Genomic DNA, 22535 nt, shown 5'->3' with positions numbered 1-22535 from the left:
AGTAACTCAGCGCGTGTGTTCTTTGTTTTCTTTTGGCAGAACCAGCTTCTTGCAAAAGGACTGTTGTTTGTGGAGGAGAAGATTAAGCTGTGTGAAGGCAAGTACAAGGCTGCCCCTCATAGAACGGGTCCCTGTGACTCAGCCTTTGATGTTTGGACAGCTGAGTGCTTCTGTCCAAAAGTGGCAGGCTCCAAGTGAGTGACTCACCCCGTCCGTTGCTTCTCCAGCTAGGCGGCAGCGTTGCGAGTTGAGCCAGCCACTGGTGGCAATGCAAGCTGGGACCGCATTTTGAGAAATGAAGAGGAATTGGGGTGGTCTCTTTGGAGACCTCGCTAAGGGGGGCCCGTTTTCATGGGATGTGTGCTGGTGGTCTCCTTTGATGGGGTGAATTATACTATCTATCCTGCCAAGCTAGTCTCTCTCGTCTAATCGAGGCTCTTTCCTATTGGCCTCTGTCATATTTCCTGTGGTTCTACTTGACCGGAGGCCTCATTAGGCTAGACAGACACCTACTTAAGGGGGTATGATATGATAGGCAAAGGACATTTTTCTGGCTTTAAAAGATTTTTAGAGCCCATCTGGCAGGACTGAATGGACTAGGAAGATGGGTCTAAAGGCAAGAATCTGCCAACCCTGTCAGCTCCCACCTGTGTGGACCCTGATCTTAGCTGCCACCTACTTCTTGGGTGACTTTTGGCAAGTTTCTAGTTTCTCTGGGCCTTGGTATTTATTATCTTTACAATGAAAAATAAGAGTAAGAATTATAGGGAGGAAGATGTGCATAACTGGCATACCACCACACCCAGCACATAGTAGGTACACAAACTGGTTCCATCTTCTTCTTTTCCCTACTCTAACCCAGAGACCTCTTTCTGTAGGGCAAACTTACATCAAGGCCCAGACACACCAGGCATTAGATTACCCCTTTTCTTCTTTCCATTCCCTGGGAAAGAGACTGGCGTCTAGGGAAGTGTATCTGAGAAAAGACGACTTAGGAAGAAACATGAAGAGTCAACACTGGAGAAAGTTCGGTGTCTGGCACGCAGTGCATGCTCACCAAACCTTTGTAAGAGTGGAGAGGTCAGAAATTCACCTCTGTTTGAGAGCAGACTGAACCTGTAGCCTTGTTTTCTTTGGATCCATTGATGCTAAGAGTCTGCAACCTGATAGATACCCACTAACCCCCGGCCTTATGTGTAAGTGACTCACTTGGGTGAGAACTTGGTGGGCCTTTTGCATTTTGGTAGCAGGCTAGGACACCCATGTAGAAGGTGGCGGCCTTAGGAAAGAGAAGAAAAAATAAGCATGGTCTCTGGCCACATGATTTGTCTGTAAGTCACCTGGAGAGTTCATTACATGCTCCTGTAAATGTGGGGAAATGCCAGCTCTATGAAAAAGACACTGAGCAAAACCGGAGATGTGAGTGCCCTTGAAAAGGGAAGTTGAATGTCTCTCGCCCAAGTGACACTCAACAGATACATTCAGAGTGAAACCTCAAAAATGGAGCCAGATGGGTAGACAGGGGTGAGCCAGGGTTCTGTGCCCCTGCCCCAGGGCATAGCCTGAGAGCACTGGGCCAGGGTGTTCTCTGCGGGCCCCTCTAGTCTTGGGGTCTGGGTAGCACGGTCCTTTCTGCACTTGAAGGAGCATGAGCGAACCTTTAAGGGGTTTTCCTATCTTCAGCCAGTCCATCTCGGTTTTATTTTATGTATTACAACTCTTAAGAAATATTTTGTTTGGATAAAAAGCTTCTCTTGCTAGAAAATACAGTTTGGAAAGGACTGATAGGATCCAGCCCATCACTGAACAAGCTTCCCTGTATTGACCTATTTGCCTCTATGCGTATACCCTCCTACGGCGGCAGGTGGGGCAGAGGCAGCTCCTAGCCACGCACTGTTCTTCTGTGGGGTGTGCCGCGTGACTCTCAGCCATCTGGGCCACAGCTTTAGTGATCTCAACTGTAAAGAAGTTTCTCGTACCTATTCTGTGTACCTCTGGTGATCTTGACTCTCTGTCCAAACCCACTTCATCTTTGTAGGGGGCTAAATCCTTGAGCTGTGGGTTGAAGGGAGTGACATCACCTCTTTCCTTTAACTCTTTCTTCCTTGGGGCTCCCTTGTTGTGTTAGCCCGTGCCTGTATGATGATGTTCTCTGAACATGGTGCAAATCCTCCATTACTCTCTGAAGTTGGCAGTCAGCAAGCAGACCCAGGTTCCCAGGACAAGCGCCTTCCTGCTGCTGGGTTGAACGGTTACCCTATGTGCTGATGAGCTTTCCATCTTGCTGGTGACAGGCAATATAGAGGCACCAGCATTGCCCTGCAGGAGTCTCCTCTCCTTCCTTCAGGTCAGGAGGACCACTGCTTGTCTTTGTACTGGAAGGCTTAGGAGAAGGGCTATCAATACAGGAGTCAGAATAGGTTTTTCTCCTTTGAGGTACATTAATCCAGGTGTTAGGGTTCACCTTGGCTTTAGGTACTAGGATGACCTAACATTTCAAATGGTCTTTTGGACTTCCCTGCTTTCTCCTTGCAGAGAACTAGCATAGCCTATATTTGAAAAGTGAATGCTGATTGATTGATTCAAACATTTATTATCTATTGTATACCAGGTACTTTCCTAGGTGCTGGGGATACAGTGGTGAACAAAACCATTACAGGATTGCAGGCCCTGTGGAGCTCACAACTTGGTAGTGGAGACAGATATTAATCAAATCATCACCAGAAATAAAACTGCAGCCAATACAAGTACTAAGAATACCATCCCATCCATAGTAGGGGGGTTTGACCACTTTCCTATGGTAGTAATGTTGGAGCTGAAACTACAAAGATAAACAGATGTAGGTGAGGCAAAGATAAAAGGGAAAGAATAGTCTGGGCAAAGGGGTCAGTATATGCAAAGGCCCTGCGGCACAAAGGAACACGGCGAGTGTGATGGGCTGAAATAAAATCCACATAGTGAGGTACCTAAAGGCTGAGGATGAAGACAGAGAAGGAAACAGACTCTCCCCAGCCAGGTGGCTCCCCCTATGGACGTTTTCTTTAAGCAAAGGAGAGTGTTGGAGTTAACTATTAAATCCTGATCAATCTGTGTCCCATATTCAGGTTAACTGGTAACCTTTCACTCACCAGCCCTAACATCTGGAAAAACAAAACAAAAACCTATACACTTAATACTTGCCATTCATTTATTCATTCATTCATTCAAAGATTTCTAGAAAATGATTTATCGATGTGTCTGACATCATGCTAAGCACTAGAAATATAATGGTGGGCAGGACAGAGAGGGCCCCTGCATGTACTCCCGTTCCAGGGGAGACAGAGAAGTAGAGTAAGCAATTCCAGCAGAGTGTAATTAGCGCTTTGCAAGGGCAAGCAGAGGGAGCTATGGCTTTGCATTTCCCCCGGCTCCACTTCACTCTGACCTTTCCAAACCCGCATGTCTCTGGTCCCGCTAGCTACTAGTCATGCCCTTGCCCTGTTCTCTCTCCCAGCCCCCGCTTTTATTGTCCGTTAAATTAATAGACGGAAGACTAAATGAATCTCTCTAGATCAGTTCAGTGGAACTGGCAGTGTTTCGCCAAACGGGGCTCTCGGTGTCTAATCTCGGCTGACCCAGTTTCTCTGCCTCAGAAGAGCAAAGGCAGTGCCCCATCAGCTCTGTTATCTAGGTCATTAAAGAGCAGCCACTGTGCAGGCCCCTCTCTGCCAGCGACCGCCTTCCTTGCAAATGCAAAGTTCCTCTCACAGCCTTCCGGTGGCCTTGGGTGACCCATGTACATCCAGCCTGTGGGTGGCGCCTGGCCATGGCTCAGGCTTCTGATCCTAAGTGTAAGAGTAGGCACCGCATCAGGATAGGGCCCTGTGTCCTACACGTGACCACTTCAGAAATGCTGTCCTCTCGGTTACTGCAAAGCAGTGGGTAGAGGTGACAGTTTCTGGGCCTCTTTCCACCTCCCTCAGCTGACAGCCCAAATCCAGAATAAAAAGCCAGTGCCTTAGTGATTAAAAATTTAAAAAGTAGCAATATATAGCAGTGCACACGGTCTGTCTAGATTATGTTGGTCAAGAGCATGGGTTGTGGAATCCCAGCTCTACCTTCTTGCTGTGTGACTTTGAGCCAGATACTTGGCTTCTCTGAGCCTGCACAATGGAAAAATGGAGACTACTCATGCAATGTCTTATAAATAAGTAGTTTAGCACAGTGACTGATAATGCTGCAACCATTGTAGTGATAATAACAATTATATGATTTCTGAAATTCAGCTCCCTTTCCTAGATGAGGGATAGAAGGCTTATTTGCATATTTCTAGTTGAGTCTTTCCATCAGACTGCCTGTTTACTGCCATAACTCCTTACCAATCGAATGTAGGTAACAAGCTTTCTTCCCCCGTGTCCCCCTCTCTCCCCATGCTCCGTGTGACAGGGAACGGTCTTCTGGCCTCTCCTGCAAGTAATGACAAGTTCTTTTCTTTCTTTCTCCCCTCCCATCTTCTCGCCCTCGTGTAGGTGAAAATCGCATTGAGGTTCTGGCTGAAGTCTGGGACCACTTCTTCACTGAGACCCTCCCCACCCTGCAGGCCATATTTTATCCAGTTCAGGTCAGTCTCGGGAACAGCCTCGGCTTGGCCTCTGCCACCCGGAGCCTCCTGGTGAACGGGGGAGAACCAGCAGGTCGGCGCCGAGTTGGCTGAGGACTTTGGAGATCTTTGCAGGGCGCTCTGGTTCTATCTACATTTAGCACCTAACCTCCAGCAAAGAGGCGGCCCCGCGGAAGCAGCCGTTTGTAGGCTCTCGTCACTCCCGCGGTTTGGAGTGTGTCTGTGTATTCTTGGCCTAGCTTGCATCTTCTTACTTTTCAGGAGTAGAGAAGATGGGGAAAGGAGACACCCCCCCTCCCCCAAGCACAGTTTTTAACACGTTTCTGGTTGCTCCCAGACTGGGGGAGAGGAATCATGTTTGTTGCCGTCCACGGGGATCCCTGAGGACCGGCGGCTGAAAGAGCCCCGGGCTCGGGAGCCGCCTGGGTTCGGGCAGACTCACTCCACTTCCTGAGCGCAGCTCTGTCTCATCTTCTGCAAAGTGAGGTACTAGGATGAAACACTGAGAGGCCTCTCTTTCGTGTTCATATTCTATGACCTCAGCTTGTTCCACCGCTTCCTGCCTGCGGGACTGGTCCATCCCTGGTTAGAATGACCATCTCCTAAGGGAGGTGTAGCAAGAGACCCTCCTCTCCAAAACAGATGTCTCTGTCGCACCCCTAGGGCTGTGAGCTCACAGCCCCTGGGGTTAGGGCAGAGGTCTCAAACTCGCAGCGGCCCGCCGAACAATTTTGTGCGGCCCGCAGACTAATCCACAAACTATAGTTTCTGGTTGTTTTGTGACACTGAAAAGTGTTGCATAACAGTTGCCTTTTGTAGACCTAGTGTGGCCCGCCAAACGGCTGTGATCTTGCTCTGCGGCCCACATGCTGAGTTGAGTTTGAGACCCCTGGGGTTAGGGCTTCCTGGCTGATCTGGCTTTGTGTAGGTGCGGCATAGCCACAGAGCCGCAACACCAGTTAGCCTTGTGCCCGAGGCATGATTCCCGTGTTTCGTTTGCTCTGAATGATGTTTTAAAGGAATTTTGAATTCTTTTAACTCTTCGTCACATATTTAAAAATTGAAAAATAAAAAGTGATTTAAAAAGAAATTGGGAGGTTATTCCTATAGAGTCCATTTCCATTCTGGCCCGCCCCTTAGTGGCTGTGGTGGAAGCCCCTGGCCCGCTGCCCACCGCTCTCCTCTCATTGCCCGTGGCCGTGAGAGCCGAGAGCATTCATGTGGGCAGTTCAGCGCCTCCCACCGTGCCCACGAGCTTCTCCCTGCCCTGCGGTCGTCCCTCCTCAGTCTGCAGGGGTCTTAAAAAGGCAGTCCTGGGAGGTAGGGCTGACAGATTTAGCAAATGAAAATACCGGGTGCTGCTGTGTTAAATTTGGATTTCAGATAAACATAAATAACACAATATTTGAGACATATACTTTAAAAAAAAAGAAAAAGATTCACATTTAACTGGACGTCTTGTGATTTATTTCGCAGCCCCACGGAAGGGGCTTGGCAATCCTGGGCCTTGCTTTGGACTGTTTGGGAATGGAGTTCCCAAGTGCAGGTCCTCAGGTGGGTTTAGAAGCCATGGGGAGTGTGGGATCTGGGTGGCCATGATCCTAGGACAGTCCTCGGAGGCCACGAGGGGTCCTCGCAGGCTCTGACCCAGGCAGGAGCCCGGCTGTGCAGGTCTGATGCTGGCGCTGCCCTGCTTCCCTTGACAGATGGTAAGATCTGACAGCCATTGGTTTTGCCCCCGTCCCTCTCCCCCAGTTTCCCAAGGGTGCTGCTGCTGCTGGTCCAGACACCCCACTTAGAGAACCCCCGACTTAGAGGTCTCCATGCTGGTAGTAACACCCCTCCCCGGGGTGTCTGTGAGTCCAGCCGGATCCTTCTCACAACTCCCTGTGTGTATGCCTGTCGGTGAGACCTACTGCCTCATTGGACGAATGTGTTTGGGTTGCCTGCTGAGTGCAGGTGTGTGGAACCTGGCTAATCGGGTGTTGGCCTTGGCTCTTCTGCCTTATAAGGTGACAGGGCTCCCGGAGATGAAGTGAGGGCCCAGATGCCATGAGATCAGTAGTCAGTGCCAAGTCTTGAGACGTAGTGCAAAAAATAAAGCACTGTCAGGCCTTGGAAAAGATGGAGGTGGGGTTGGACCATGGCCAATGAAGGTGGTCAGGGAAGGCAATCCAGAAGGGTGGGCTGAGCTGAGCCTGTAAGGCGTGGTAGGTGCTGGTGTGTGTCTCTTTTGGGACTGGAGGGTAGGGGGATGCAGAGGGGACCCTACCGCTCCTGCCTGCGTTTCTGTGAAACCTTCCTGAGGAGTTAGGGGAAATGCAAAACGTTCTTAAACCTTGGTATTATTGAAGGATGTGAACTTACGTCCTAAGTGCTAGGGTATACTGGAATGATATCTTTGTCTCCATCAAGAGCAATCAATTTTTGGTGTGTTCTGTGTATATGTGAGCAGAGGGGAGCCTGGGAAATGGACCCTTCTTTCCCTTTCTGTTTTGGCAAACTTTAGATTTGCAGTCCAGCTCTACGTTGAGTAAATGACTGTCACTCTGAGCTTTAGAAGTCTACCTGTGAAGTGGGTTTTATGATAGTTCCTCTCTCAAAGGGTGGTCACGGGCATTAAATGTGTTTTTTACATCAAGAATACTTAGAATTGTGCCTAGCCCACAGTCAGAGCTTAGTAAATGTCAGTTCTTACGGGTATTAGCTATTATTTTCTGTCTCTGCCTCCGCACCCCACATGGTTGAACACGTCTCTTTCTCTGCTTGCCCAGATATACTTCTTCCTAAGTTACTGGCATGTATATAAGAGTCTAACAGGTCCCATATTTTCCTCCTTTGCCTGGCATGTGAGTGGTGTTCAACCATTTAACAGATGAAGTTGAGGAGGCAGCCTTGAATGTGAGGAGGAGGTGGTGCTCTTTTCTTTCTCTCTGTCTCTTTTCTTTCTTTCTGGCCACTCATGGCTGCTCGTGACAGCCTGGCCCTCATTATATGTGTCTTGCATCGCCTTTGGATCACTTAGGCAGGTTGAGTCACATCTTATCTTAAAGCTTTCATTCGGAAGGATGGGGGCCAAGTCTTGACTCTTTGACATCCCCCTCGTCCCACCCCATCCTGGGTGCTCTGAACCCCGTGTGGCGGGCGGCAGATCCAGTGGGCTCTCACCCCCTCACACTGTCTCCTCTCTGAACCCCGTGTGGCGGGCGGCAGATCCAGTGGACTCTCACCCCTCACACTGTCTCTTCTCTGAACCCCGTGTGGCGGGCGGCAGATCCAGTGGACTCTCACCCCCTCACACTGTCTCTTCTCTGAACCCCGTGTGGTGGGCGGCAGATCCAGTGGACTCTCACCCCCTCACACTGTCTCTTCTCTGAACCCCGTGTGGCGGGCGGCAGATCCAGTGGACTCTCACCCCTCACACTGTCTCTTCTCTGAACCCCGTGTGGCGGGCGGCAGATCCAGTGGACTCTCACCCCTCACACTGTCTCTTCTCTGAACCCCGTGTGGCGGGCGGCAGATCCAGTGGACTCTCACCCCTCACACTGTCTCTTCTCTGAACCCCGTGTGGCGGGCGGCAGATCCAGTGGGCTCTCACCCCTCACACTGTCTCTTCTCTGAACCCCGTGTGGCGGGCGGCAGATCCAGTGGACTCTCACCCCTCACACTGTCTCCTCTCTGAACCCCGTGTGGCGGGCGGCAGATCCAGTGGACTCTCACCCCTCACACTGTCTCCTCTCCCCTCCAGGGCCAGGAGCTGACCATCCGCCAGATCTCCCTGCTGGGCTTCCGGGACCTGGTCCTGCTGAAGGTGAAGCTGGGCGACTTGCTGCCGCCCCAGTCCCAGCTGCCCTCGTCCGTTGTCCAGATGTTGCTCATCCTGCAGGTGAGACCCCGGTGGGGACGTGAGGCCAAGGCTGAGAGAAGGAAAGAAGGAGAGAGATCGCATTGCCTCTGGGCTAAGGGGAAAGGAACCAAAAGACCAGAGCACCTTAGCTTAGTTTAACGTCTTTTAGTCGTTTCTGTTCCTTAGTTCAGTTGTTCGTTTGCTGTACGCTTACTGAGCATCTTTAAGGCCCCCGGTGCTGTGCTCCGTGCTGGGGTCCCAGTGGGGAGTGAGAAGCACAGCCCCGTCGTTCATTCAGGCAGTGGGCACCCTTCTCTCCTCTCCTGTTCCTTCAGGGAGTCCAAGTAACAACGAGAAGCCCCTGCAGCCTAGCTCAAGCCAGACCAGGACCCACTGGGAGGTTCCTGGGGCAGATGGGCTTCCTAAAGGACTGCGGACAGAAGGGAGGCCGTGTCAGGCCTCAGAGCCACCAACCTTTCTCCGCTCGCTGGTCTCTACTTACACTCGGTCTACCTTGGTTCTCTGTGACACTACCTCTCCTGGCCTTGCCTGTCTTTCCTGGGCTTGGTCTCTCATAGCTCGTGTGTTTTCCACCAAGGGACAGCCCCAGGTGGTTGGCCAGTAGCTCTTCATCCCAATTCTACATCGTCAGTAGGAAGATGAGCTAACATTACTGGTTCCTGCCACACACGGGCCAATGACTTGGAGTGTGTTGCTTTCTGAATCAGATAATCCGAACGACCACATGAGAAGGTGGGCACTGTTGTTTTCCAATTTTACAAACGAGGAAACAAACTCAGGATGTTGACGTGCTTGCCCGAGGCCCCTCAGCAAGGTAGTGAGACTCAGAACTATGTACACGCAGGCAAACGACTTTGATTGGTCCAGCTTGGGCTACATAACTCTTCTCTGCCCATTCAGCTATGACCTTGAGTGAGATCAAGGAGTATAAAAATGACTTCAACGATCCCAAGCCTATGGATGGGGCCATATAATGCTCAAGAACGAGGGCTTGGGGGCTAGGGATGCCCCCCAAAGGAGGCCACTGCATCTCCTTCCCCTCTGTACCGAGTTCAGATCTCAGCATCATTTCCGAGCCTGTCCACAGGGAACAGCATTCCATCCTCGGTCAGGCTGGGCTAGCGGTGACCCCAGGCCGTCCTCTCAGCAGGGGTGGGATGTCAGGCTGGGGTCCCTGAGGTCTCCCTCTCCCCTTTGGCTGGGCTGGCGGTGACCCCAGGCCGTCCTCTCAGCAAGGGTGGGATGTCAGGCTGGGGTCCCTGAGGTCTCCCTCTCCCCTTTGGCTGGGCTGGCGGCGACCCCAGGCCGTCCTCTTAGCTGGGGTGGGATGTCAGGCTGGGGTCTCTTCCCTCTCCCCTTTGGCTGGGCTGGTGGCGACCCCAGGCCGTCCTCTCAGCTGGGGTGGGATGTCAGGCTGGGGTCTCTTCCCTCTCCCCTTTGGCTGGGCTGGCGGCAACCCCAGGCCGTCCTCTCAGCTGGGTGGGATGTCAGGCTGGGGTCCCTGAGGTCTCCCTCTCCCCTTTGGCTCTTCTCACGTTAGACCATCCTTCTGGGTGTTCTCCCATCTTCCTGCCATCACAGTGGAGGAAGGAGGTAGTTGCCTAATAGGATGAGATGGGTGTAATTGGCTGGAATGCCAGGTCAGTATTTTCATGGCTGGGAAGGTGATGGAAGTGGGGTAGAAAAGTTTGCGTGCGGCTCGTGTCTAAGAAACGTAAAATAGGGACTGGGTCCTGAATCAAGACTCCAGAACATGAGCTCTCTGGGATTTGGAGAAGAAATTGGGTTTCTACCCTCTTGTTTCCATTTATCCTATTTTAGAGAGTGGAGTTAATTCCTTCTCTGTTGTTCATGTTGGTTTTTTGTTTTTTGGGGGGGAAGGAGAATTGAGGGGAAGGCTCTACCTTTGGTTGGTAGACCAGGAGGGCCTGTCTCTGTGGTAATAGAAACTAGCTACCGCATTCCAACATTCTGGACCATGCGCCCAGCAACGCAGCAACCATACGAGAAAGCGGCCTTCGTCCCCTTTAAAGCCTGTAAAGGTGGTTAGACTGCTTCCCAGGAGAAGATTCCCTCGTCCTCTCTGGCCCCCACCCCAGTTTGTTCTCCATGGGGCAGCTTCGACTCTTCAGTGGTCCCCGGTGATCTTAGGAAAACAGCCAGCGTCCGTTCCTTGGCCTCTGGCCCCTCCTCCCTTCCCAGCCTCACCTGGACTCTGACTTCTCTGCCGTTCGGCTCTCTGGCCACACTGACCACCTTTGCCTTTCCCCATTGTGCCGGGTCCTTCGGGCGCCCGTTCCCTCCGCTCGGAGCATTGGGTCTCTGGTGGCTCACAAGCCCCACCGATCAGGGAGGTCTGTATGTCTCCTTCTTCCTCTCTGCCTTCCGCACCCAGCAGTCTGGCACATAATAGGTGTTAAGTAAACATTTGTTCAGTGCGTGATGGCACCGACTAGTAAGAGCTGCAGTAGGACTGACCCAGGCCTCTGGTCTCAGTCCTCATGGGAGTGACCACCACATGGGGATCCCAACTGTGGCAGAGGGGGGTCCATTGGGAGAAACTCTGGTTGTGGCAGATTTTTGGGAAGGCGGGCAAGGAAGTAGTCCCAGCTTTCCCATTTCGCAGATGAGGTGGCGGTTCAGAGAAGTGGCTCCGGTGCCCAAGGTCACGTGCTAACTTCCAAGAGACGGATTTGTCACGCATTCCCCAGCTCTTGCTTTGTCTACCTTCCCACTCAACCTTTCTGGGCGACCACTGCCTCCCCCCACACCTTCTTGGGGGTCCCAGAGAGTCCCTAAGTGGGTGGGACAACCCTTTGGGCTTGCAGCCCCATGGACCCCTGTCTCTCTGCTTCCCTTCAGCACGGGAGCATGGCTCAGAGTCCCTTCCAGTGATCCACTGAGTCTCCTCGGAGTCTGTTTTTTTTTTGTTTTTTATTTTAATTTTTTTTAAAATTTATTCATTTTAGAGAAGAGAGGGAGAGAGAGAGAGAGAGAGAGAGAGAAGAGAGAGAGAGAGAGAGAGAGAGAGAAGGAGGGAGGAAGGAGCAGGAAGCATCAACTCCCATATGTGCCTTGACCAGGCAAGCCCAGGGGTTCAAACCGGCGACCTCAGCATTTCCAGGTCCACGCTTTATCCACTGCGCCACCACAGGTCAGACCTCTGGTTTTCAAGAAAACCTTCCTGGCTCCTTTCTGGTTCCGACTCCACGGTCATTGGTTTAGCTGCTCTTTGCTCTGGCATTGGCTCTGAGGGCTTCGATCATGTGGGGCTTTTGAACCGACTCTTCATCTTGGTGCCAGCGTACACCTTGTTTCACAGTGACTGTCCCTTTCTTCTACTGACCGGACTAGTTCACATTCTGTCCCCCTTTCTTTTCTGGCCCGTTAACACAGAGCAGTCAGATGTGCTTGGCCAGGCAGCCTGTGCCAGTCCTGGGTTTTTGCCACTTACCAGCTGTGTTGTCCTGGGCAACGGGCTTAAGCTCTCTGGGGGTCTTGATTTCCTCATCTATTGAAGGGAGATGATGAGACTGTCCCCTCCTGTGGGTTGTTGGGAAGCCTCTGTGCTTTGATCCATGTAATGTGCTTCTATAAAATGCCTGCATGTAAAGTGGGAAGCAATCATTGTGACAGTGGGGGTTGGATTTCCAGGGTCAGACCGATCCTCAACCCCGGGGCTGGGGCGGGGACAGTCCCACCCACATTGCACTTGTGGGACCTGCAGGAGAGGTGGTGGCACCTGCCACACACAGTTCTGATCATGGTGACCCAAGACAAACGACTCGGGCTTCAGGCCTCCGTTTCCTGAGCTCCAGCCACGAGGATGCTGCCTGCTGCTGTCATTGCCTGGAACGTAGTGGGAGGACCAGCTGGCTGTGGCGACTTTGACTGACCTCTGCCTCTCTTGGGTGTTTCTTTCTAGAGTGTTCATGAGCCCACAGGCCCAAGTGAGGGTTACTTGCAGCTGGAGGAGCTGGTGAAGCAAGTGGTCTCTCCTTTCCTGGGCATCAGCGAGGACCGCGGCGTGCTGGGTCCCATGTACACGCTAGGTAAGGGGCACGGCCCTCGAGCCGCCAGGAGCCGCCTTGACGATGCCGCTGCTGGCCGCGTCCTACTGTGCCCCAGCTTTGTGCCGAGGCTTTTGCTTCTAGTGCAGGTCCGTGCACATGTGTGCATGTTAACCTCTCACATTTCCACATTTCCTGCTGGCCTGTGTCTCGGCAACCTCCTTCCCACTCCGTGATTCCTCCCCTGGGGACCCACACTGTGCTCTGTGGTGGTGCTGGTCTGATCCGCATCTCTGATCAGTGGCTTTGATCTTTGGCGTGTGCCTGCCACGTTCATTTTTCCTGTATCTTGTAGCAATCCCCCCACCACCACCACCACTGGGTGGAAAAACCACCCATCGTGAGTTTCCCTTTGAAAGCAACTAGAGATGTGAAGCCAGCTCTTTTGCATGTGTGGCCAGATGGGATGGGGCTGCTGCATTCACTTGGTTTCTGTAGGTACCTTCACCCCAAGGAAAGACTCCTGGGTTTGGGGACCAGTCCTGTTGGGGCCGTTTTTGGTGTTTGGAAAGTTCGCATTAATGCATTTCAGGTTCTGTGCTAGGCTCCCTGGGGAAGCTAGCGATGAGTCAGATTCATTCTTTTTCTCCGTGAAACCTTGGTCTAGATGGGGAGATAAACTCTTTGATGAGGCTTATTTCATAAGGCTTTCTCAGTTACCCTCTGAAACAAAAGCTCCCCAAATGTAGGAACTTCCTGTTGGTTGTTCTATCTCCAGCAACTGGAAGAGTGCCTGGTATACAGTTGGCACTCAAAAATGTACGTTGGTGGATGACGTCTGTACCCTGAGGCCAGGGTGACCAGCACCCTCAGAGAGGTACAGAGGCGGAGAGTCCCTGGATTTAGAGCCTTGCGCCCCCTCTCCTTGTTTGAATGGAGTGGTAGCTGAGTGTCAGAGCAGAGAGGCAGGGAGCCGCCTGCAGTGAGGTTCCGCCCTTTCCTGGGCCTCTCCACTGCAGAGCAAGGCAGGGCAGCCGCGGTCTTGATGGCCCCTTCATGCTTCTCTGGAGACATCAGCTTAACCACAGCCACCACAGATCGGAGGGTGCTGGCCCCTCCTGCTGCCTGCCAGCCCTGCCCCCCCAATCCCTCACTTACTCATTCCACCCTGGAGCTGGAACAAGCCCGCGGAGAAATGACCGCGGAGGAGAGCCTGCCCTCCCGGGGTGACTGGATGCCGTGTTGCCACGCCCCCCTGGAGCCCAGCTTCCCGCTCGGGCTCAGCCCCCCCCCCCTCACCTCCCGCAGGCTCACTGAGGGGGCGGGGCGGGAGGATCCAGGCCCCCCATCAAGGCGCCAGCAGGTTGGGCTACCACAGGGACGCCATCCATCATCGCTGGGCCTAGAGCCAGGAACAAGGGCAGATCTAGGAGTTTGTTCAGTGAGGACTTACTCTAAGAGTGGTGCCTTCGGTTTTTCCAGCTAAAATAATGATACTCACTTTTGTCAAATCAGAAAGCAAAGGCCTGAGGTTTCATTCTTGTACCAGGGCAAGCCTTGCCTCCTGGGGTATTTATTGTCCCAGTAGGGGCAGAGAGAAAAGGAAACGACCCTCTTTTGGTTATTTTTTAATCATCTTTTTTCAGCAAATGTGTCTCAAGTCCCTGTTCCAGGTGCCTTGTGAGGGGCTGCAGGTTTGTTTGTGAACAAAACCGATCCACCCTTGCCCCCTGGTGAGCACGGTCCAGTGAGGAAGTCACAAACAATAGATGACTTATCAGTGTACAAGCACTCTGCGTGGAGAAGTACAGGGGCCGTAGGCCCCACAACAGGGGGACTTGACCTGGACGGGGAAATCAGGAAAGGCTTCCTAAGGGAAGTGGTATCTGTGACAGATTCTCTAGGATGAATATGTTAGCTGAGTGGACAGGAAAGGCAGACTGTCCCCAAAGCAAAGGAGGGGGGCTTTCGGGAGGGCTTTGGGGTGGGGGGCGGGGGAAGCAGGAGGGTGCAGCATTTGAGGAACTGAAAGAGCCTCTGAGTTGCAGTGGCTGGTGGCAAGGGAAGCCCCAGACCCAGGCAGCGTCCTGGGCGCCCTGCCACAGAGAGGCCCCGTTGTTCCCGCCTCACAGCCGAGGGAGGTGAGGCTGGAGGTCACTGGGCTGTTGGGGCGGGGCGTCCTGGTCCCAGGCTGTTGGCACGTGAGCAGCTTTCCCGCATGCTCCCCCACACTCCTGTCAGCTCCTGGGACTGGCTGTGATTTTCCTGGGGGGCTACTGAGGGGGGAGGAGCCTTCCCTCTCATTCCCTGAGAACCAGACATATCCCCTCAAACCTCTGAAACTGAAAACCTAAAATGGCCACAGCGGAGCTCTTCCTTACTGAGGACACCCCTTCCCAGACCGAGAGGATGCTCTGGGCCTCTGTCCTCCCCTCGGGAACATGGAGACAAGGACATTTATCCTGCGCATGGCAGAGGAGTGTTGACACGGCCTGCTGAAGCAAGGATGGGCTGCACAGAGAGAGCCCTGTGCCCATAGGAGGGCTTTGCCACAGGCCCCTGGCGCCCAATGAGGGGCGGGTCGTCCTGGGCAGCTGAGGTGACCCTCTGAAAAGCCACCACTTTATTATAAACACCTGTCACATTCCAGGAGCTGGACCAGGCACTTGGCATGGATTCATTTCATCCTGGCACAGCCTGCTGGGGATGCATGCTCTGGTTCCCTGGTCTCAGAGTCATGAGGACATGTCCCCAGGGTTACAGAGAGGAGGGGAGGGAGGAAGTGCCCAGAGCCAGAGAAGTGGCTTTTCTAGGGAGCGCCTTAGGTGTTTGATCCTGGGGGTTCGTGGCAGTGTCTCTGCCAGCCAGGCTGGTGGGCTCGAGGACTCAGCCTCACTCTCCGGGTGTGCAAGGCTTGCTTCAGGGAAGAAAGATGAGCCTGAGGCTGTGGCGGAGTGAGTGTGCGCGCGTGCGCGCGTGCGCGTCTCCCCTCCATGGCCCTCGTTCTCCTAGGGCAGTGGGGGTGAGGAGGAAGAGAACGAAATCTTACAAAGGCCGATGGATGTGTCAGAGCCCACACCCCCCGTCCTACCTTTCCATAGACGTTCCCAAAGTTTCCAAACCACGGTCCTGGTTGCTTACAGGAGGGCCCACCGAGCAAACACCGGCATGCTCCATTTCTGCACAAGAGCCCTGCCCCCCCCATCACCCCCTCATTGTGTCTCCAGGGGGTGGGTCCTTCGCCTCTAGATACTGTAAATTCTCTTCATGACAAGTGGGCTTTCACGAGCTTTCAGGTGCTGGGGCTTGGGGAGGGACGCCCACAATGGGCTGGGTGTGCAGGGGTCACAATGCCCACATTATGGCCGCCACTCCGGTGGGGCCCAGCCGGTGAGCCATGGAGATCAAAGGCCTGGGAACCGAGTCCCCAACAAAAGGCCAGAGGCCCGCCTCGCCCAGGCTTTCTCCGCTCTGCGGTATGAAAGGAGCTGCCCTTGCTGGCTGGCGCAGGGCAGGGGCTGCGTGCCAGGGCTCGGCGGGGGGCCTGGGGCAGGAGCGAGGAGAACGGGCTCGCCCTCGCCCCGCCCCGTGCGAAAGGCAGGAGGGGGCCTGGAGGTCGGTGCCAGCTGAGCGGGCAGGACTCAGCCTCTTGCTCAAAGGGCACCTCGGCAAGGGAGGGACCAGTATTTAGGCCCCACGGGCACTGACAGCTTCATCGGGCCCTTAGTGGGAGGTCTCCTTCTCTGAGAGGCAGGGCCCGGCCTTCCCTGGTGAGAAGAAGAAAAGCAGGGGAACGCAAACAGCCACAGTGTGGGGAGCTGCCTGTCAGCTGCCGAACTGGCATCGGGGTCAAGGCCTCCGAAGCGGGCCCAGCGGTGGCTGACCCCGCGGGGGACGCAGCCGACACACTTGTCTGGGGGTGGCCTCTGGTGTCTGCTGGGAGTTCAGGAAGGAGGCACTGTCTGCCCAGGGGACTCGACACAGCCCAGCAGCCCCTGTGGTCTGGCTCTGCTCACACACAGTCTTGGGAACCAAAACATTTCGCCCAGAAAGCAGAAGGAAGAACCGTGGGCCTCTGTGGTGAGTCATCGCAGGGAAAGCGAGGAGCAGCAGTGAGGAGAGAGGTGGGGCCCACCACAGAAGGAGCGGGGCCTTGGGAACCACAAAGGCTGCGCTTCAGCTGTGTGGCCTGAAGTAAGTCACTTAACATCTCTGAACAGCCGCCGGCTTGAGCATGGAGGAGAAAGAAGCTGCCCTGTCTCGGGGCAGGACCCAGGCCAAGCCGCTACTTCTCCTATTATGGGCCCCAGCTAGAGATGGCCTGGCCCCCGGGGAACCATTTCAGATGAAGCAGTGTGTGTACCGCCCCCTCACAGTCCTGGACCCCAGACCACATCTCGGCCCTGGCCCTGCTGTGTAGTCCCTGCCTGATTACGTGTCAGTCTCCCCCTTAGACCGTGAGCTCACGGGGGGGGGGGGGGGGCAGGGAGCATGTGGTTCCCCTCGTGGCCCAGGCCCCAGCAGAGACCGGTCCTCTCAGTGAGTGAGCGAATGGCCAGTCTGGGTTCTGTCTGTCAGTCACTCTCAAGGGAGCAGGCCCATCGGAAATGGCCCCTCTGCGTGACTCTGTGAGTCCCCAGAGTGCTCTCGTCTGTGCCTCCACCTTGACATTTGCTGTGTGGACCTGTCTTACTAGTTATTCATGCGTGGGCCTCCCGGTGGTCACAAGCAGGGGCTCTGCTGCTGGCCCTGGGCGTGAGTCCTGGCTTTGTCACTGGCTGTGACTGTGAGGTTACATAACACCACAACTTCAGTTCCTTTTCTGCGGATGAAGCACATCTTTTTTTTGACACAGTACCTCACACATAATAAATAGATGCTCAGTTGATGGTTGCTGCTAGGACAGCTCATCACACACACACACACATGCACGCACACACACATGCACACACCCTATGCACTGGGCTCAACCCCTCTGGCAGGCCCCGTATCAGCGTTATGTTTCTCTTTCTCCCACAAAGAGTGCAGCATTTTGCACTTTGCAGCTCATGGAGTGTTTGTTGCAGGCGGGGACAAGAGTCACGGGGACCCCTCCTCCAGGTTGCCCACCCTCACGCGGGCTCCAGCTCTCAGCAGCAGCCCATTGGCCTCTCTAGTCAGTTTGCTGTCTGTAGAACACTCCAAGGACTTTGGGCAGCTGGACTAATAATGTCAGAGAGATGGATGACGTCCGGGCATCCGTCTGAGACACCTTTTCTGGCTCATTCTACCAGGTCGGGGCCCTTGGATATCATCCAATGCATTCCCATTTCCCCCAGAGATGCTGCACGTGCCCGCCATGCCCATCTGTCCCCCATGCCCTCAACACACCTGTGTCCTGGGCCCAGCCTTTGTCCTAGCTCTTTCCTCTCCCTGGACCTATGTGTAATAAATGCTCAGTGAACAGTCTCTCCCCATCTCCCGCCAGTCTGGTCGTAGCGCTGGGGTCGCAACACGGGTTTTGCAATCGCCAGTCTCCAGTGCTTGCTTTTAACAGCCGCGGGAGAGGAATGAATTGTTTTCAAGGGCACTTTTAAAAGGATGGTTCTTTAATGGGGGCTCTGCTTCTTTGAACTCTTCCGGTGCTTCTGTTTTATAGGCATCGATTTTTGCGATCATAAAAATAATACATGGTTATTGTAGAAACGTGGGAACATTATAGAAATGTGTGGCTTCGGAGGAAACCTCTGCCCTGGTCTGGCATAGATTCGTCTGTCTTGGTGGCTCCTTGGCATTTTGTCTGCTGTTCATTCTTCCCCACTGAATAAGAGTGTTTGACCCCAACGCCTGCCCCCCCCCCCCAGCCGCCATAATTTCCTCCTCAATTACAGCCTTTGCCGGGTTCTCTGTTGCAGCCAGGCGCCATTCCCGGGTCCGACCCAAGGTCACTGTCCTGAACTATGCCTCCCCGATGACCGTCAGCCGGCCGCTGAACGAGATGACCCTGACCCCCCTGACGGAGCAGGAGGGGGAGGCCTACCTAGAGAAGTGCGGCAGCGTCCGGCGGCACACGGTGGCCAACGCGCACTCGGACATCCAGCTGCTGGCCATGGCCAGCATGATGCACTCCAGCTTAGGCGAGGAGCCTGGCGGGGAGGACAAGTGTCTGCTTCTGCCGCCCAGCTTCTCCCCGCCCCACCGCCAGTGCTCCAGCGAGCCCAACATCACCGACAGCCCCGAGGGGCTGGAGGAGGTGGCAGGGGGCAGCCAGGAGGACTCGGCGCTGAACTGTGCCTCCCTCAGCTGAATGCCCACCTCTGGGACCTCCCGGCTCCTGCCTAGCAACTTGGATGAGATGAGGACGCTCCATTCTGTGACCTGCCAGGGACCTCTTCCTTTGGGCAATGCTGCCTTATGTCTTTTTGGGTACAGGCTGAGTCTCAGTGCTCTGGGGGAAACCCCTCTTGTACACCTCCCCATTTTCACGACTGGGACCCCCTCTTCACAGCCACACAGACCCAACTGCCTAACATCCACTCTCTGGCTTCCAGCCTTGCCTTCCTGCCTCAGATCCTCACCTCTGGGTTTCCCCCCTCAGATCCTGGGCTGCCCGATGCCCCAGTGACATACCCCAGTGCCCTTGGCATTGCTGTAGCAGGAGGTTGTCTGGGCCACACACAAAGCCAGCAGAGATGTGTTGGCTTTTGTAGTTCCCCGTTAGGTCTAGTGATGTGCAGGCTTATGGGTGAAAAGGTACGTCTCCTCCCTTGTGTTTGTGGGGAGTGAAAGTAGACTGTAGTCCCTACCAAGCGTGGCCCTGGGAATGTGCCATCCTTATTCTAGTTTCAGAATTACTGGGAAAGAGTCACCTCACTGGTAGGAAGGGTCGTTCTCACCTATGTCCAGATCCAGGAGGGCCACAAGGCTGGAGAAACCCAGTCTTTGAATAAACCTCAGCAATTCCCCCCTCAGGCTTCCTCCCAAGCTCAAGGAACTAACCTCCCCGGTGGAGTAGCTGGTGCCCTCGTCCCTCTCTTACTTTAGAAACTGACCGTTTTCCTGTTGTAGGTGAAGGGTTGGCTGATAGTACCAACCAATTAGTCTGTTCCTGGATTTGACTTGAATTTTTAAAATGTGCATCCTTTCACCCTGGCCAGTTGGCTTAGTGGATGGATCATTGGCCCAGTGTGTGGACGTCCTGGGTTCAGTTACTGATCAGGGCACACATGAGATGTGACCATTTACTTCTCTTTCCCTTCCCCTCCCTCTTCTCTCTCTCTTCTCCTCTCACAGCCAGTGGCTTGCTTGGTCTGATTGTCAGTCTCAGGCACTGAGAATAGCTTGGTTGATTTGAGCATTGGCCCCAGAGGGGGGTTGCTGGGTGGATCCCGGTTGGGGTGCATTTGAGAGTCTGTCTCTCTATCTCCCTTCCTCTCACTTAAAAAAAATGTGCATCATTTCAAAAAATAAGTGTCTGCAAATATTTGCACATAGGATCCTGCACTGCTGCTTTCCAATGGGTTGTGTCTTCAAACTAAGAAATAGGCAAACCCTCCAGGAAGGGAGAATGGAAGTGGTTCAGGGTGAAAGTGACGAGTGGTGGGCAGGGCTCAGAGTGCAGAATTCTGGAAGCGGCCAGATCTGTGTCGTGGTTTATAGGAGAAGCTGCGAGGTTGTGGCAAATGGAATGTCTCAGTGCTTTATAGTGGGGTAGGGGGCTGGAGGGGATGCAGGTAGGACCTTTTGGAGAGATGTTCGTTCCCTGTGATTAAAGAATCTCCAAGGGTGCTTGGCATGTGTAAGACATGAGCTGTCACCGTGTGGTCCGGTCGGGCAGCAGGCTTCGGTACTGGTACCATGCTGTCTCCTTCCCACTGCTCCCTCCAGGCCTGGGCTTCTTATCCACCAGGAACCCTGTTCTTCTCTTTGTACCTGCCTGTCGGCCCCACGCATAGCAGCTCCCCAGCACCTTCTAGGTATCTTGTTAGGTTTGGGAACTTTGTAAATAAGAACTCAGAGACGTGAGCCAGCTTTTCTTCCCACGTGGCAGGAGGAGGCCGAGAGGATGAGGACAGCTCTGCTGGCCCCGGGGAAGGCCCCTCGCGGCTCCTGGGTGTCTCCATAGCATTTCCCTTCTGGGCGAAGATCTGAAATACGACCAGAGTTGTGCTTCTGGTGGCTTGTAATTTGGAAATTGTGTTTAACAAGCTGTTTCATGTTCACCCTCCTACGACAGTGATGGAAGAGAAATGTCCAAAGGAGATCTGAGGGTTTCAAACAAACAAAAATAATCTTGGTGCATGTGTTGGATAAAGTCCATAAATTTACGAACATGCCTTAGCAGATGGAGCTTCAGTAGGTAACAGCACGATGAGGTTTTTAACTGATGGCTTCTGTCCTTTGGCACACTAAGCACTTGGGACTGGTATTTATTGATCCAGGCAAAGTAATTGTGCTTGGGTTTTTGTTTTGTTTTTGTTTTTTTAGTTTACAATGTTAGCGATGCATGTGTTTTTAAATGCCTTCTCCATATAGGAAATGACCCTGATGAGAATAGCAGCCATCAGTTAAATATGGGAGCTCTTAGGTGAGAAGAGGTGTGGCGGTCCAGACCCAGTGGGCTTCATTTTGCTGCTGACTATTAGCCAGTTTACAGCTTCCGCTTTGGTGTGCACACCTGATGTCTGTCCAGTAAATATCTCCGACCGCACGTATAAACCTCTTGTTGATGCCCACGGGCATGTCCGCCATCAGAGCTAGTGAAAGAGTGACAGCTGTCGTGTTTTTAACCACTGTTTCTCCCCTTTATGGGCTGAAGATTCATTTTCATTATTTAAGCTAGGGTCTTCCTGTGGCTGAGGTTTCGTGACAGGAAGCCATCACGACTCGCTAAACTCCGAGTGAGCTCACAAACCAGAAGCCTTTCCTGTCATCCGTGCCCGAAACAGATCCAATAAACATCATTTTGTATGTGCTACCTGCTCCCGTGTGGTGTGCCTGGATTGAATTTGCGAGGGCAGCCCCCCCAGGCGCTGTCCCCAGGACACCCTACCCCAGGCGCTGTCCCCAGGACACCCTACCCCAGCCAGTCTCCCTGTCTGGATGGGCGAGTCACTTCCTGGAATAACGGTCTGACTGGGGAGCTTGGGAAACACCAAACCAAGTCCTTGAGAAGGCAAAAGCTCTTCTCACACGAGCCTAGTCTCCCCCCGGGGTGTTTGAGCTGGGGTGAGGGGAGCTTACCATATTTACTCGTGGACTGTCTCCTGTATTTTCCTCCGGTTCTGTTTGGCAGAACTTCGAATATTTTACCCTCGGTGTAAGGTTTCCTAGGAGGGCTGGAGCAGCATAAGCCCGAGCCCTCTGAAGGCGTAGTGAGAGCATTTAGAGAGGTGGGACCTGAGCCGAGGGAAGACCCTGGCGGACGGGGAGGGGGTCTGTGTACATTTTTGTTGAGTCTTCGGAGGCGGTCACCATGGGAAATAGCCGCTGAGAGTTCTGTCTGGGTCTATTTCATGTCATTGGTGCCACTGAGAGTTCTGCCTGGGTCGATTTCATGTCATTGGTGCCACTGAGAGTTCTGCCTGGGTCGATTTCATGTCATTGGTGCCGCTGAGAGTTCTGCCTGGGTCGATTTCATGTCATTGGTGCCGCCCAGAGTTCTGCCTGGGTCGATTTCATGTCATTGGTGCCGCCCAGAGTTCTGCCTGGGTCGATTTCATGTCATTGGTGCCGCTGAGAGTTCTGCCTGGGTCGATTTCATGTCATTGGTGCCGCCCAGAGTTCTGCCTGGGTCGATTTCATGTCATTGGTGCCGCCCAGAGTTCTGCCTGGGTCGATTTCATGTCATTGGTGCCCCACCCCGTTCACACATCCATCCACTCATCCCAAGTGGAGGCACTTGTCCGGGTGCTGGGGACACAGTGATGGACGTAACCAAGGTGACCCTGTGGAGCTTACAAACTAATGAGGGGAGGCCGGCAGTCAGGTCAACACAGGAATTTCAAATACCGAATGGCATCGGATGAAATAAAATGGCAAAACACAGTGACCGGACGGTGACCTTAGGTGGGATGGC

At 53.6% G+C, this 22535-nt stretch overlaps 1 protein-coding gene across 10 annotated transcripts in view; it reads left to right on the top strand.

Annotated features, from left to right (window-relative positions):
- PRR5L (proline rich 5 like) overlaps positions 1-18980 on the top strand; it is a 126978-nt gene extending 107998 nt beyond the window's left edge. For 9 of the 10 annotated variants that reach the window (XM_066363260.1, XM_066363240.1, XM_066363251.1 and 6 more), the window contains exons 5-9: positions 40-97; positions 4509-4600; positions 8349-8486; positions 12394-12520; positions 18373-18980. In XM_066363260.1, coding sequence (XP_066219357.1) covers positions 40-97; positions 4509-4600; positions 8349-8486; positions 12394-12520; positions 18373-18764 — 807 coding nt within the window. In that variant the 3' untranslated portion in view covers positions 18765-18980. The remainder of the gene's footprint in view (positions 1-39; positions 98-4508; positions 4601-8348; positions 8487-12393; positions 12521-18372) is intronic. The other variant, XM_066363310.1, reaches the window with a different exon arrangement.
- Positions 18981-22535: the final 3555 nt, after the last annotated feature.

The sequence above is a fragment of the Saccopteryx leptura genome, chromosome 1 (genome assembly GCF_036850995.1).
Source record: "Saccopteryx leptura isolate mSacLep1 chromosome 1, mSacLep1_pri_phased_curated, whole genome shotgun sequence".
NCBI classification, from domain to species: Eukaryota; Metazoa; Chordata; class Mammalia; order Chiroptera; family Emballonuridae; genus Saccopteryx; species Saccopteryx leptura.
Note: the sequence above shows the minus strand (reverse complement) of the source record. Positions and strands in the feature narration are given on the sequence as shown.